Source organism: Calonectris borealis, chromosome 3 (assembly GCF_964195595.1).
Source record: "Calonectris borealis chromosome 3, bCalBor7.hap1.2, whole genome shotgun sequence".
Taxonomy (NCBI): Eukaryota; Metazoa; Chordata; class Aves; order Procellariiformes; family Procellariidae; genus Calonectris; species Calonectris borealis.
Genome location: NC_134314.1, coordinates 73514906 through 73529279, shown reverse-complemented (window position 1 = coordinate 73529279; position 14374 = coordinate 73514906). Strand labels below are relative to the sequence as shown.

The 14374-nt window shown below is 41.2% G+C and overlaps 1 protein-coding gene across 2 annotated transcripts in view; it reads left to right on the top strand.

The window, feature by feature from the left end:
• UST (uronyl 2-sulfotransferase) overlaps positions 1-14374 on the top strand; it is a 180029-nt gene that overhangs the window by 133247 nt on the left and 32408 nt on the right. For both annotated transcript variants that reach the window (XM_075146205.1, XM_075146206.1), the window contains exons 6-7: positions 10857-10954; positions 14077-14234. In XM_075146205.1, the coding sequence (XP_075002306.1) occupies positions 10857-10954; positions 14077-14234 (256 nt within the window). The remainder of the gene's footprint in view (positions 1-10856; positions 10955-14076; positions 14235-14374) is intronic.

Sequence of the window (14374 nt, the reverse complement as noted above, 5' to 3'; positions counted from 1 at the left end):
AAGACCTGTTGGAAGTTGGAGAGGCACAGCTTTCTCTGCTGACGTTGATTCTTCCCCTTGCTGGTTGTGTTCTTCATTATAGTGTCGTCTAATACTACCTGGTTCTGGCAATCTTCTATTCATTTTATCCATTTTTCTAAAGCATCTTTGACTGTCACTTCAGTTTGAGACTATTTTTTTCCTGACTTACACCCACTCTAGACGGCCCTTTTCTGTATGTGAAAGCATCCCAAATCTCCTATGGTATTTTTCATGACACTATTTTTCATTCTGAGCAATCTGTAATGCATATCTCTGCTCAGTTGTGAGCAGGACTTGCTCTCAATCCAGGACACACTGAGTCTTAATATTATAATGTGTTTGGCTGGACAGCAAGGCTTTTAACATTAACAGAGTGGTGTATTAGAGAGGTGATTATCTGCGGTGTTATACGATGATTTCCTCTGTATCTTCTCCAATTTGGTTTTTGAAAAATGTGTAGCACAAATGGTTTCTGGGATCCAGCATTTCAAGTCAAACAGAAGATGCTGGGTTCCAAAAGCCAGAGACATGAAATTATTCCTTAATTCCCTCCATGACACTCTCTTGTTCGGATGAGAACTTACATAAGGCACCGGCAGGGTCTTTTCTGCTTTACTTGGAGCTGAAAAAGCCTAAGTTAAAAAGTGTTCTGGTTTAGGACTTCTAAGAAATTGAAGAGAGTCCAGAAGACAGTCTTAAAAAGGAAGTACTGTAGGGAAATGTAAATCTTCAGATGGATAAAACCGTGCTACGAGCAGATGTCCTGCAGTTATTCCTTGTCTTCATCAAGATTAAGACAAAAAGGAGTTTCCTTAAATTACATTAAGGTGTTTTCGTATCAGATACTAGTAAAGGTTTTCTCACAGTGGGAGCAATAAAGCACTGATACAAATTAGAGCGAGTATGAACATTTTTATGAACAGATTGGACAAATGGCAACCGTAGGTTAGATAAACTTGGTTCTCCCTTAGCAAAGGATGGACTAAAATGCTTCATGCCCTGGATCTTCTGTAGCAGCCTGTTTTGCTGGGATGGGCAGCAGCCAGGACTGCGCTGCATCACCAGGTGTGGTGAGACCAGCCTGCTAGGAGCACCCTCACCCACCTGGCTGCATCTCTGTCCACTTCCAGCCCACTGACTTCAGCCTCGTAGTCAGCTCCAGGCTGATGCTGTCATCTGTCGAAGAATAACTTTATCTGTGCTCCAGAACTACCTTTTGTAAGCGTAAGTTGTTGGATGTATCTGTTGACTCACTGCTTTTCTCGCAGGCATCTGTTGGCTAGGATCCAGCAGCGCTGCATTAGAGAGGGCTGAGAAATCCTTCAGGTGGGGGGTATTTCCTGCTCAGCATTTGCAGATTGAATATATGCCATCCCTAATCGACTTTATTAAGGGTTATCATCTGAGCAGACTAATTTTCCAGGTTCTTTTATGAAGAGGTGTTAGTAAACAGAATTAACAGATGTACTGTCTCCCTGCTGTTAGTTGCCACTGGGATTCATTCTTGATTGCAGTATAATGGTCTGTATTTTTGGTCTTCCCTGGATCTGTGCCCTCTGTAACAGGATGGTTATTTAATGCTTATACACTTCTTCCAGCTGGCAGGCCCTTTCCTTTTTTTTGGCATAATTTCTTTCTATGTTTTTCATGTATTTCCTGTACTAAAATAGTTCAAGGTGAAAAACACAAAAGTGATGGAAAAGAAAGAATGAGAAGGTGCCTACTTACAACTATGAAGTAATTCCATTCTAATTGGTAAAACTGGTCTTTGACAAATTACTAATAACAATTTGTGATAACAGAGAAGAGAGAAATATATCCACCTATGTGTTTTCTTGATGTTGTACATCATTGTAAGTTAAAAAATTGGGATCCGCAAATGTGTTTAATGTTTGTCACATCTAAATAGTAGCCTTGTGGGTATAGTTCATCATTTCTGCTATGTTAATGCCAGCAAAAGTTTGTATATGAATGAATAATTTATGCCTGCACTAAATGAAAATGTAGATGGTTAACAGAAGACACTGTTTTGTTAGCTACTGCTTCACTTGCTAAGATGCCAGGAAGAAGAGCTGAATACATTGTTGGCAGAAAAGCCAGGCAAATTAGTCCAGCTAAAAGAGTCCGTCAAAAAGAAAAAAATGGGAATTAAACTTGGCAGCCTATTTGCTTATGTGGTCTGGGGGAAAAAATGAAAAACATGTATTTTGCCAGAAAAAAAGTGGAAAGTCAATTCAAAGAAAACAAAAAAAAAATCAAGGAAATCTATGCTGATATAAAGAGAGCACAAATTGAATCTAATCAAGCCATAGGCTACCCTAGGCTAGCTTTAAAAAGTCCAGTTTCCTCATTAGAGCACAATTGAAAGAAGACTTAACTGAACCAGTCTTCATATCCTAACATTTGAAAATACTTTTATCTTTTTCTCCATATTTTCATAATAGAATTTTCTCTTGAATAATTGTACTCTACAGGCTTTTTTAATTAAAGAAAAAATATCTCATACTATAAAACAAAATGAAGTTTCATTAACGTGCAAGTATAAATGTCTAGCCTACTGATGCAGTTACTCAGAAAAAGTATCAAGCTTTGAGGAGAGGAACAGAAGATGTATATATTCCTTATTATACTATCTCTGCTGATATTTAGGTTTGATCTCAAGTCATCAGTAGTTGCCAAGGGTTCTGTAAGCTTCCCATCCCCTCTCTCAAATGTAGCATTAATGTGCTGCCCTGGAGCATGTGAAATACAAATATTTAGTATAAGTCTGTAAGCTGTCCTTGTAACCATAGGGGAAGAAGGCTTAGCAGAAAGCTGTGAGGAGTTACGGCATTGCTGCTGCTCAGTGGTGCAGTGTGGTGGTATGCTTTGCACACCCCAAAGAAACGGGGCAGCGAGTTGTCTAGATTAAAGCCATACGTGTTGTCTAGGTTAAAGCCATTTTTGTCTGTGAGAAAAGCAGTCATACTACATATAGAGAACAGCAGACATACCTACTCAAACCTTTAAGTTTGGATCCTGTTTTGGGTACAGAGGTAAGTTCAGTTTCAATCTAAACATGTTAATTGGTGAAAACGCATTCCCTAGAGATGAAACTGAAGAAAAAACCCTATTTCCAGGCTTTCCAAGGTTTTATCACAAGTACCAGAAATACTTTGCAATTCTATTTTCTCAACTAAAAGCACTTGCAGGCAGCTCCCTGCACCCTTTCTCAAGATGGCTGGTGGACTTCCCCCTGCCTGGAGGGAAGGAGAGCTGTCTGGCCTGTCCTCTCCATCCATCAGGTCTCTGAGCTGTAGACTCAGAAGAGGAAAGTGTAGCAGTCCTGCTCATGAGAGAGAGTGCCATGCTAGAGAATGAACAAAAATGCTTCTTTTCCTTTAATTTTATTTAGATTAAACATTGGAGAACTAGGGTTTTTTTCAAGTTTCTAAAGTGCATTTTTCTTTAAAGAAAGATTTTCAAAGCAGGGACCCTTTATATTCCCCACTTTTTTAATACATTTTTTCTTGTATATGTGGTTGACTGGCTTCAAGCCAACGTATTGGTATGACTTACTACCCAGACCAGTAATGCCAGAGAGGAACTCGCTCTCAGAGAGGGAAAAAATGCCTTTGAAGCCTTTTGGCTTGCAGTAGCCTAGCTAGATGGAAAGGCTGATGTGGAGAAGAGCTGATGTGTGGGCACTTAAACATTGCCTTCGTCGGTAGCTGTCTGCTGTTTCCCCAGAACAAATGTGTATGTGGTAACTTTTCGTAAGAGTCCTTTCAAAAATAGCCCAGTGAATAATCGGGAAAACATACCAGGGTCCAGTCCTCACAGTTGTCCTCATTGTTTCCCAGGGATGCCCCGGGTGCTTTCTGCAAGACACCAGGTTGGCCTTGGTAGCCCCTGGCTACTGTCAGCGTGCTGCCACCGCCTCTCGGTCCCCGGGACTTCTGTTTGCCTGTGTGAAAGCCAATCATCTGCAAGAGAGAGACATTGTAGCTTGTAGGTAAACACCGCCATGTCTCAAAGCAAGTGGTTGACGAATTGTTTGCCCACAGAAGTGTTGGTTGCAGGAAGCATGTGAAAAGAGGGGAAGGGAAGAGAGTCTGTTTCCAGATAATAAGATGTGAAAAATTATTTGGGGGAAAAAAACTCAACACATTTATAAGAGCACATTGCTTTGTTTTACAGGACAGCTTCTGTTTTGAACTAACCTTTAAATAAGATGCTGGAAGACAGCAGCTTGAATCAAATGAGCTGGCTCCACGGGGTGCTTTTGCTCGTCCAACTGCTCGTCCAACACTGCTGCTAGGAGTCCGTGTGACTTTCTAAAGGATATTCTTCTGATCTCCTGCGTAGGCTGTTACACTCTCTCCTCTAGTGGTGCGCTGGACCTGGATGTTGAGTGTATGGGTGATGAGAAGCATCTTTTCTTCTCTTCATTCTCTAGTTGCTTTTGCTGCTACTTTTTGTCAAATACATGATTTAGCTGAAGGCAAAGAGCAGTTCGTTGAAGAAATAATAATGAGGGTTTTCTGGGAATTTCAGAGATCAAGGATTTATTTTATTTTAAAAAGCATATTTCAAGTCCTGACAAATATGTGCAGGAAAGGAGCTTGAATACCTGCAAAAGTGTGAAATGTCTGTGCGGCCTTTCAGGAGCTGTACAAAAGCATTCAGAAGCGTATCTCTTCAAAAACAGATATGCCAAGCGAGAAAGAGTTGAAAGGAATATTTTCTGTGACGAAAACTAGTTTTAAAATGCAAACCTCAGCTCAGCTTTCAAATGTAGTGTTCATCGAAGGTAAAGCAGCATACCTCTTGGCTTTAAGCAGGAAAGTCATGGCAAAGCCAGCTAGAAGAGGTCATCTTTGGGGAGCACAGCCCAAGCTGTTCGGGCACCCCAGGCACTTCCCTGTTTTGTGCTCAGTCCCCAAAACCCTGTCGCTGGCTTCTATCTGTTGTAGCATCTGTCTTCACAGGGCAGATCTAAATCTGTTGTATGGACCCACCAGAGGATTGGCCTTGCGGGATGTCTCTGGTAGATGTAGTTTTCTCTTTCGCACCAGTTGAGATCCTTGTCGCTCCTCTTCAGGATGAAATGCGAGGCCCACCTCTGCTGTCTCGTCAGTAACTACCCAAGATCTGCCAGGTAGCTAAAAAGACAAGAGAAGTCCCTGGCATCCATGGATTTCACAGTGCCACAGACGAAGATGCTGGGAGCATGGGTGCCTCTTGTGGCAGTGGCAGTATTTGGGTATAGGGGACAGGCAGTGCCAGGGTGAAATGGCCACGTGCTCTGGTGACTGTTTCCCAGTTGTTGCAATGGCTGTGGTGGCAAAATGACTAAAAGAAATGAACAGGGCGACTGAAGTCATTAAATGTGGCCTGTGTCACTCCAAGGGGGACGTGCCCTGCACAGCTGGAGTGTGGCGGTGCCGCATTTCCATGAGCAAGCCCCGTGTTTTTCACTCTTCTGCTGGAAGACCAGAAGACAATGGAGGGAAAGAAAAGGGTTTCTGTTGCTTTTTGAGCTGGCAGAGCCTGCACAGGAGTGACGGTGCCATCGCAGCTGGTGCAGGGGGGCATCTGGGGACAAAAACCCACATTTTGGTTAGCTAGATCAGCTCTGCCATCTGCAGCTCACTCTGCAGCCTGCCACTGGTGTCCCAGTAGACCTGTCCAGCTTGCTGTTGTCTCCAGAGGACCATTATCCCACCCAGTTTGGCACAATCCACCCCACCTGGCAGCCCTCCTCAGAGGGGCTTGGGACCACAATAGCATGGGCTGGGGAACATTTGGCTTGGGCTGTGTTGGCAGTGCTGGTTTGGGAAGTGATGCCCAGCACCTGCCCACCTCACAGCAATCTGCTGCCAGTGCTGTCAGCATACATGCACGAACAAGTACCAAACACCTCCAGAATTTGAAAGAAACAGGTCATCTTGCTGCTGTGTGGCTCTAGTTATCCAACTACTTGATTGAGGTGGAATGGAAACATTAAATATCACCCGATGAAGTAAAAACCTCTCTAATTAGGGTTAAAAATGTGTTGCATTATAGTTTATTTTCCATAAAAATATGTAAATAATTTGTGCTCCTAGATAAGGTTTAGGAAGTCATGTTACATTTATATTTGAAAACCTTCATGCCAACTGTACCTTGACTTTTCAATGTCTTTCTGCAGCCTTACAAAGTAGGAAGTCGTGCTTTTCCTTCTTTCATTTCTTATTTATACTCGCAAGCCCTTTTCTGAGCCGTCATGTCCCCATCACTCTACAGCCACCCAGAGCTCCCTAGCTGGGGTCAGAGAAAGCAGTGGATTTTTTTTTTCAGCATGGTTGTATTTAGTTCATATGATGCAACGTTGTCCTTAGGATGTAACGGTCAGTTTGACCTCTTAAAAAACACCGAGCAAGTATGTGAGAAAACATTTTACAAGCCGCGAGAGGATTCCTGGGGGCTCTCAGCAGAGCAGAAGAATTTTCCTTGGCTGGCCACGGTGAGGACTAGACTGCGCGGCTGACCGTAGTGGCATATGAAGAACGGCATTGTAAGCAGGAGAGGTCGCCATAGACTGGGCTCACTCACTGGTTTTCCACATCATTTTATTTCATTTCCTTTTATGGAAACTTGAAAGGTATTTATTTAGGTCGCTGCTTCCTCTGTAGCCTTCATGACACACCTCAACTTCACATCTGCAACCCTCAGACTTAAGTAAAGAGCATGCACCATGTCTGGGCTGTAAGCAGGGTCTCTGGTTTCACAGAAGTTGCAGTATCCCACAAGGGCAGGGCATGGAAAGACAACATGTCGTATTTTTCATTTTGATTGTGAGAGAAAGGCCAGTTTTATGGCTTCCTATAAATTAATGGATGATTAATGGAAAAATATTTGCAAGGCATGTATGTATTTGAGTTATGATTCCTCATTTTAAATTGTTAGGGGTACTAAGAATTGCCGTACACCCATGGCAGAATCTGGTGTTTCTGTAATTTTTGGTTGAGACACTGAGGATCAAGAAATAGGGAATGCTTTAAAGCCCAAGAATTATTTCTTTTTTTAGAAAACTTAGGTGTTCCTTCTGCTGGACAAAAAAAAAGTTATTAGTTCCCCCAGCACTCTTAGGATTTTATATTAGGGTGAAAAAAAATCAAACTCTCAAATCTAAGGTCACATCTTTTTGTATATGGTACAGTATTTGCATTGAGTTAAAGACATTAACTTAAGTAAATTGTTTATTGTTCTACAAAAAATACTTTAAAGTTTGCTCTTTTTGTGATAGCGTTAAAATTCCCAAAGGAGTTTTTTATCCTTGAAATATTTTTAATCATTTGCCAACTTCCTCTTATGACATGTTTGAACGCGCTATGGCAAATAAAACAGCTCATTTGTTATTAACTTAAAAAAAATATATTAATAACACACCTTTGATATATTTCTGATAGATCAGTAGTCTGGCTCATTGACAGATTAATAGATTAGGGCACATTGTGATTTTTATGTGAAAGTCAATTTTACAGAAGGAGGAAGTAGACATTACCAATTTACCATTTCAGCCAAAATTGTAACAATAGAAAAATATAGTACTATTAAAAAGAAAGATCATTTCTGTTGTTACTTGCAGCCCCAGGGCTGGTTCCCAGGCGTCCCTCTGTCCTGCTGGAGACAGAAGCCCAGCGGGACGTGAGCAGTGTGGATTGTAGCCCAGGAGCTGAGGAATAAAATGAAATTCCCCTTTCTTTATTGTGGAGGGGTATGATCAAAGTAGCTCTGTTTCTTTCTTTCTGTATCTCTCTCTGCTGTGTTTGAATATTTTTTTTACAAGGCTCCTCCAGTGATTTAAATGAGCAAGGCTGTCATCTGTCACCCTGCGATTTTGTGTCTCACATAAAAAACTTTCTGCCCTGAAAGATCTGCATCCTGCTGGGAAAACATGCTCTTACTGAGAAATGTAGCATTAATGTTGCTTGGGCTAACAAATAACACCGCCTAGAATAATGAAATTTCACCTTAGCTTTTCGTGCTCAGAAAAACAGAAATTCCTGTAAGTCCCGTGAGCAACCGAAGAGCAGCTTCCTTCAGCTGTGTTTAAGTTTTGTAATGACTAGCACACCTCAGACTGACCTTTCTTTCGCCCCACTTCTTGGTTAAAAACTGTGATTTTACATCTCATAGAGCTGCATAATTATCATCAAGTAAAATCTCCTCTGAGGGGATGGATGGTGGCTGGTGATTTATTTCACAAATTATGAATACATTAAAATAGGAAAGGCGAGCAGGTGCTGCAAATGCATCAGGACCCTCCAGCAGCTGTAATGCGGATCACAGCAGTGGTGGTAAACGGAGACTGGAAAGGGGCAGTGCTTTTACCACAGAGTAAACGTGGTGCTTCTGATGTCAGGAATGTGAAATGTGTGCTGTCGTGTGGCGAAAAACTGTAGGTTCCTATGAAAGCATACCTGACCTTTATCTTAAACCTTGAGTGCATCAATGAGGAGGGGGGAAGATTTTTCTCTCTCATCCTTTTGCATTCCTTCCACAAATCAAATTCGAAGGGAATTGACACTCGATAGTTTAGATTAGTGCCGTCCCGGTTGTTTCAGTAATCCTACAGCAGCTTTGCCTAAAAAGGAATACTAAAAATCTCGTTTTGACTAAATATAAGCTGTTCACTTGTTAAAGCTGCAGGATTTTCCACATGATTTTATGTTGCTTTTATTGTATGGATGTTTCTCCGGCCATATTAATCAAATATTGCTTTCAGAAGGACAAGGAGGTCCCTGTTACGCTTCTGGATTGGGTATTGATATTTATTTATCTCAGGGAATATTTTCCATATTCACTGTATTCATTATTCTTGCAAAGAAACAACAAGTTTCTTTATTGTGAGTTAATGTCCCTTCACCTTTGTGTAGGAGCAAGAAAGGAGGAACAGCTCTTTGTTCGGTAATACTCATGATTTTTAAATCTTACATAAGTTTTTCTGCCTTCTAATTAATCCATTAATCAAGTGGAAGCTGGCTTGGACATAATTTAAAGTATTGTCAGAGCAGTATTTCCAATTTTTTTAAATCCAAGCAATTTATGAATTCATTGCAGGTCTCTACAGGTTCTTATGAAAACTGAAAATACGTATCCCTGAAAACATCTCTGGTGGTGTCTATAGTAAGAGCACAATAAACCTTTTAATTCATTTTAATTCAATTTTTAATTCATGTTAAAAAAAACAACAGTTGGGATGATAGGAGGGACACATTGCATGTGCCAATTTTACTGCGCCACCAGTGGATTTCTTAGTAATAATCATAGCATTGAGAATGGGGGGCTGGTTAGCTTCAGCTCAGAGCCTTGAATCTCAAAATTCAGGTCTTGACCATGAATCTTCTGGTACATATTTAAGGCAAGCCCTTCTCAGTATGCTTGAATACACTGCGGGGAACAGGGGAGATGCGTTGTTTGTATCCCAATGGGCAATTTTTATGTTGTTTTCTGTGATGGTTCCTCACCATGTGATTTACTTCCCAGCCCAGAATCTTCTGATGTGCTTATAAAATGTGATTTACGTGAGTGTAAGACAGAGGAGGAAACAGGATTGTACTTTAAAAGGCTTACGGACCCAAATGTGACAGTAATGAAGTTAGGCATGAGGGTTGAAGTTCTGGGAAGAGCTCTTCTGCGCTGAGGTCTCAGAAACGGATGCTGCAGCTGGAGGCCTGTGTGCCACGCTGCCCCAGGAGAGCCGGGGATGCTCTCCACGTCTCCCACGCTGCCAAGCGCTTCTGCCTCGCAGAAGATGTGTTGCCCACTGAAGCGTTCTCTATCGCATTTTATTTACTTGATGAAGTATGGATTTGATAGTCATTGGTTTGATACCGATGTGTATCAAGCCTATTGCATTATAAAAGCACACGTCTTTAAATAAGAATGAAGATTGGTTTTGCAAAGGTGAAATCCTTTCATCTTCGCTTATGTTGTCTTGCACCTTTGTTTTTTTGCCCTGTATGTCTGTTTGGAGTCAGGGGGTCTGCTTGCAGAGTAAGGGTCTATTAGACTAGGTAAGGATAGTGGAATTCAATCCCACTTGCAGGTACGTTTATTATTGTGCTAGAGTAAAGCTAGAAATTAAATACAGTTCCTTAGGGAGCTATGCCTAGTCTTCGGAAAATGATGAATAGTTCCTAATTAGATAAATCAGGAAAATGATAAATGCTTTCTAATAAGCCCTTTTCTCGGTGAGGGTTTACACAATAGGCTCAATTCTGAACATCTGAGGAATGTACAGAATTGTAATCAAAAGTGATGTATGTTTTTATATCAAGAGTAAGCTGTGCAAATTACAGCTTACGTTTGTTCATTCCAGTCATTGAATGAAGCAGAATTAAAAAAAAAGAAAGAAAATAATTGTTGTCTCAATTTGATTTATTTTGGCCACTTCAGGTTTCCCCCAGGGTGTATTTAGAAGGAAGGAGAGTCTGAAAATAATCTCCTGAATATTTTAAATATAACTCAATATGAAAGTTGATCCATGTGTCCTGCTTTGAATCATGCAGTAATCTCAGTATAATAATTGTGTTATTTGCAGCAAGGAAAAAAATGTGGTTTTTGCATTCTAGGACAAAATTACTCTTTTTTTTCCCCTCCCTCCTGAAACTTTTTAATGATATTTAGCAGTAGATAAATTGACTGGTAGATGACTTTTAAAGTATTTGGTATAGCCTCAGCACAATCCTTTGACACTGAGGTGACTGTATAAAGTATGAGATAAAGAAAACACTTGTTAATAGAAAAAGGAAAATGCAGTATTCAACCTCTTTCTTTCTTTTTTTTTTTTTGTTTCCTCCCCACAGGACATTAATGTATGTATCCTTGAAAACTACCCTGAATGTTCCAATCCCAGGCTATTTTACATCATACCGTATTTCTGTGGACAGCATCCAAGATGCAGGTAAATATATACAAGATATCCCAATTTGTTCAGCAGTAGCTGTTGTCAGAAACTGATAATAAAGAGGCAACAGTTATTTGAAGTACAAGAGAAAAGTGTAAGTACAATGTAGCACTGTATGTGGTAACCGCATGCATATATTTTGGAGTAAGGAGGGTAATGCAAATGTAGTACTATTCTTTTTTCTTGATTTAATACGTGAATAATTTGTCAAATCTGGATGTATTTATGTGGGTTTTTCTTTTTTGGATTGGCAAGGTGAGAATGGTAGTGACTGTATGTGCTCGTTACTCATTTTACCTGCACTGCAATTTTGTAATACATGTTTTAGCTCTGCTCAGATGCTCGTATCAGGTCTATATCTGAGGAATTCCAGGTTTCTATGTCCGTGTAAGAAATAGTAATCATGCTTAAAACTATGTAAAGTGCAGCCTTCTACTGCTATAATTGAGGTAGTTCATTTTTAATGTGTCTATTTATGCCATTCTCATATTGCTGTATTATTGATACTGCATAGTAAACTTTTATGCAATTATATGTGAAGAATTTTAAGTACCTTCTTGTTTTCAAATACTTTTGTGTTGTTGGTCACAGCATGTTCTTTATTAGGTTTGTTCAACCTCAAGGTATTCTATTTATTTATTGTTACCACTTCTCCATAGTGGAACAACTGCACATGTTCTCAAAAAGTTCTTTCAAAAGCCATACTTTTTTGTAGCAGTAATAACAAGTGAAAATATTGTCATTCTTATGTCTCAGTTTCTAAGTATCTTTGCTGTAAAATCCTGCTTTAGTTTTTTGGCATAAGCGAAAGCTTTCTGATTAAGAAACAAAACAGATTCATGACTTCATTTTCATTACACTTTTTTTTCTTAATGTGTTTTGGCCTCATTTGCAAATGCTTATGTTTGCACAATTAACTTGTATATATGAGTGATCCCATTAACAATAATGACGTGTCTGAATACTTTCACAACATATCTCTGTGGGGTTTCTGAGCAGTATATTGAAATACTCTTTTGTAGCTTGTTATACATGTGTCTCCTATCATCATGCCATTGCACTTCCTTCAGCTACTTCCTAGTCTCACAAGGAGCTGCAAGAAGGAAGCTCGTAGTATTTGTTAGGACACTCCGCTCTTCCAGAAAATGGACCAATACAAAGAAGGTGGTAGGGAATGAAAAACTTGCTCCAAATCTGCTCTAGTGGGAGTGTAAAGCAACAAGCTTTTCCGCATGTCATCAGAAGAGCTTCTGACAAATGTTGGAAGTTCACTGTCGCATAGAATTTGCAATAGCCTAATGGTGAAACACTGCAACAGAGAGGTGGTAGATGCCCCATCCCTGGAAACATTCAAGGTCAGGTTGGAGGGGGCTCTGAGCAACCTGATCTAGTTGAAGATGTCCCTGCTCTTTGTAGGGGGATTGGACTAGATGACCTTTAAAGGTCCCTTCCAATCCAAACTATTCTATGATTCTAAGTCAGGGAAGAGGTGTGATCTCCAGCCCCTCTCAGGTAGCCTGCGTGACTCATATGTTCATCATACCGGCCGGACCTTGGGAAAAAGCTAATTTCCTTTAGTTTGGGATACTGGCATTATATCCCTTATCAATATGAATGCTGACTGCTGCTCGCAGGACATAAATTAATATGAGTTCATCTAAGGGACTTAGGATTCATATGCTTGTCAAGCCTAATTGTGCTTCCATGACACGACGAGAGAAGCATAAAGATGTACCGGTCTCCTGCCAGCTTCTCCCACTGGGGGAAAAGATAGAATAACCCTAAACTGATCTTCAAAACCAGTATCAGTCAGAGCAAACAAATGCGAATTCTGTAGCAGAGCCCCAGGGCAGTCAAGGGTAATGGCAGGGAAAGGGAAGCTCATGGAGACTTTGGCAGAAGTTAAAATGAAGGACAAGATGGGAAACAGGCAGGTAGCCTCCTGTGTGGTATTCACTGGGTAACAGCAGGCAGTGATTGCTCGCAGGCATTCTCCTGATGTGGTTCAGGGACACTGCCCTTAGCACCCTTCATCACCCAAGGAAGTCATTCCTCCTGTGAGATGGGTCATGCTTCCGAGTCAAAATAGAGGAGTTCACAAGTTTGAGCTTTTAAACAACTTGCTTGGGGAAGAGTGGCTGGAAAGCTGCCCGGAGGAAAAGGACCTGGGGGTGCTGATTGACAGCCGGCTGAACATGAGCCGGCAGTGTGCCCAGGTGGCCAAGAAGGCCAACGGCATCCTGGCCTGTATCAGAAACAGTGCGGCCAGCAGGAGCAGGGAGGTGATCGTGCCCCTGTACTCGGCACTGGTGAGGCCGCACCTCGAATACTGTGTTCAGTTTTGGGCCCCTCACTACAAGAAGGACATAGAGGTGCTGGAGCGTGTCCAGAGAAGGGCAACGAAGCTGGTGAAGGGCCTGGAGCACAAGTCTTATGAGGAGCGGCTGAGGGAACTGGGGTTGTTTAGCCTGGAGAAGAGGAGGCTGAGGGGAGACCTCATCACGCTCTACAACTACCTGAAAGGAGGGTGTAGCGAGGTGGGTGTTGGTCTCTTCTGCCAAGTAACAAGCGATAGGACAAGAGGAAATGGCCTCAAGTTGCGCCAAGGGAGGTTTAGACTGGACATTAGGAGAAATTTCTTTACTGAAAGAGTGGTCAGGCTTTGGAACAGGCTGCCCAGGGACGTGGTGGAGTCACCGTCCCTGGAGGTATTTAAAAGATGTGTAGATGAGGCCCTTAGGGACATGGTGTAGTGGTCATGGTGGTGTTGGGTTGACGGTTGGACACGATGATCTTAGAGGTCTTTTCCAACCTGTATGATTCTATGATTCTATAACTCAGCAAAAGATATCTTCAGAATGGAGTGCTTCCACACAGTGATTAACCTCCTTTTAATATGATCATGTTTTTACATGCCAAACCAATTTCTATGCAGAAAAGCTCAGTAAGCCACTCAGGTTTGGTGGCAGGTTTTTATGTTCTGTTAGAAGTACAGCACTGCATATTTTTTGATTCAGTTGTGTTCTTGGCTTGAATTTCTGAAGTAAATGCATATTTAAACTCTTTTTTTTTGTTTTCTTTCTCTCCTCCCTCTCTCTCCCTCCATTAATTTCATACAGGGAGCCTGGTGAATGGGCCCTTGAAAGAGCAAAGCTGAACGTTAATGAAAATTTTCTGCTTGTGGGCATTCTGGAGGAGTTGGAGGATGTGCTGCTTTTATTAGAAAGATTCTTACCTCATTATTTCAAGGATGTGCTTAGCATCTACAAAAACCCAGGTAACTTTTTCCATCAAAAAGCTGTTCTTATAGAAACTTTGGCAAAATCTGCATGGCTGCTGAAAGGTACGTGTTTATGTCTTGTTTAGTCAATGAAGAGATTTATCTCCCTTTTATGGAGCAGATTTGATTGATGGGGA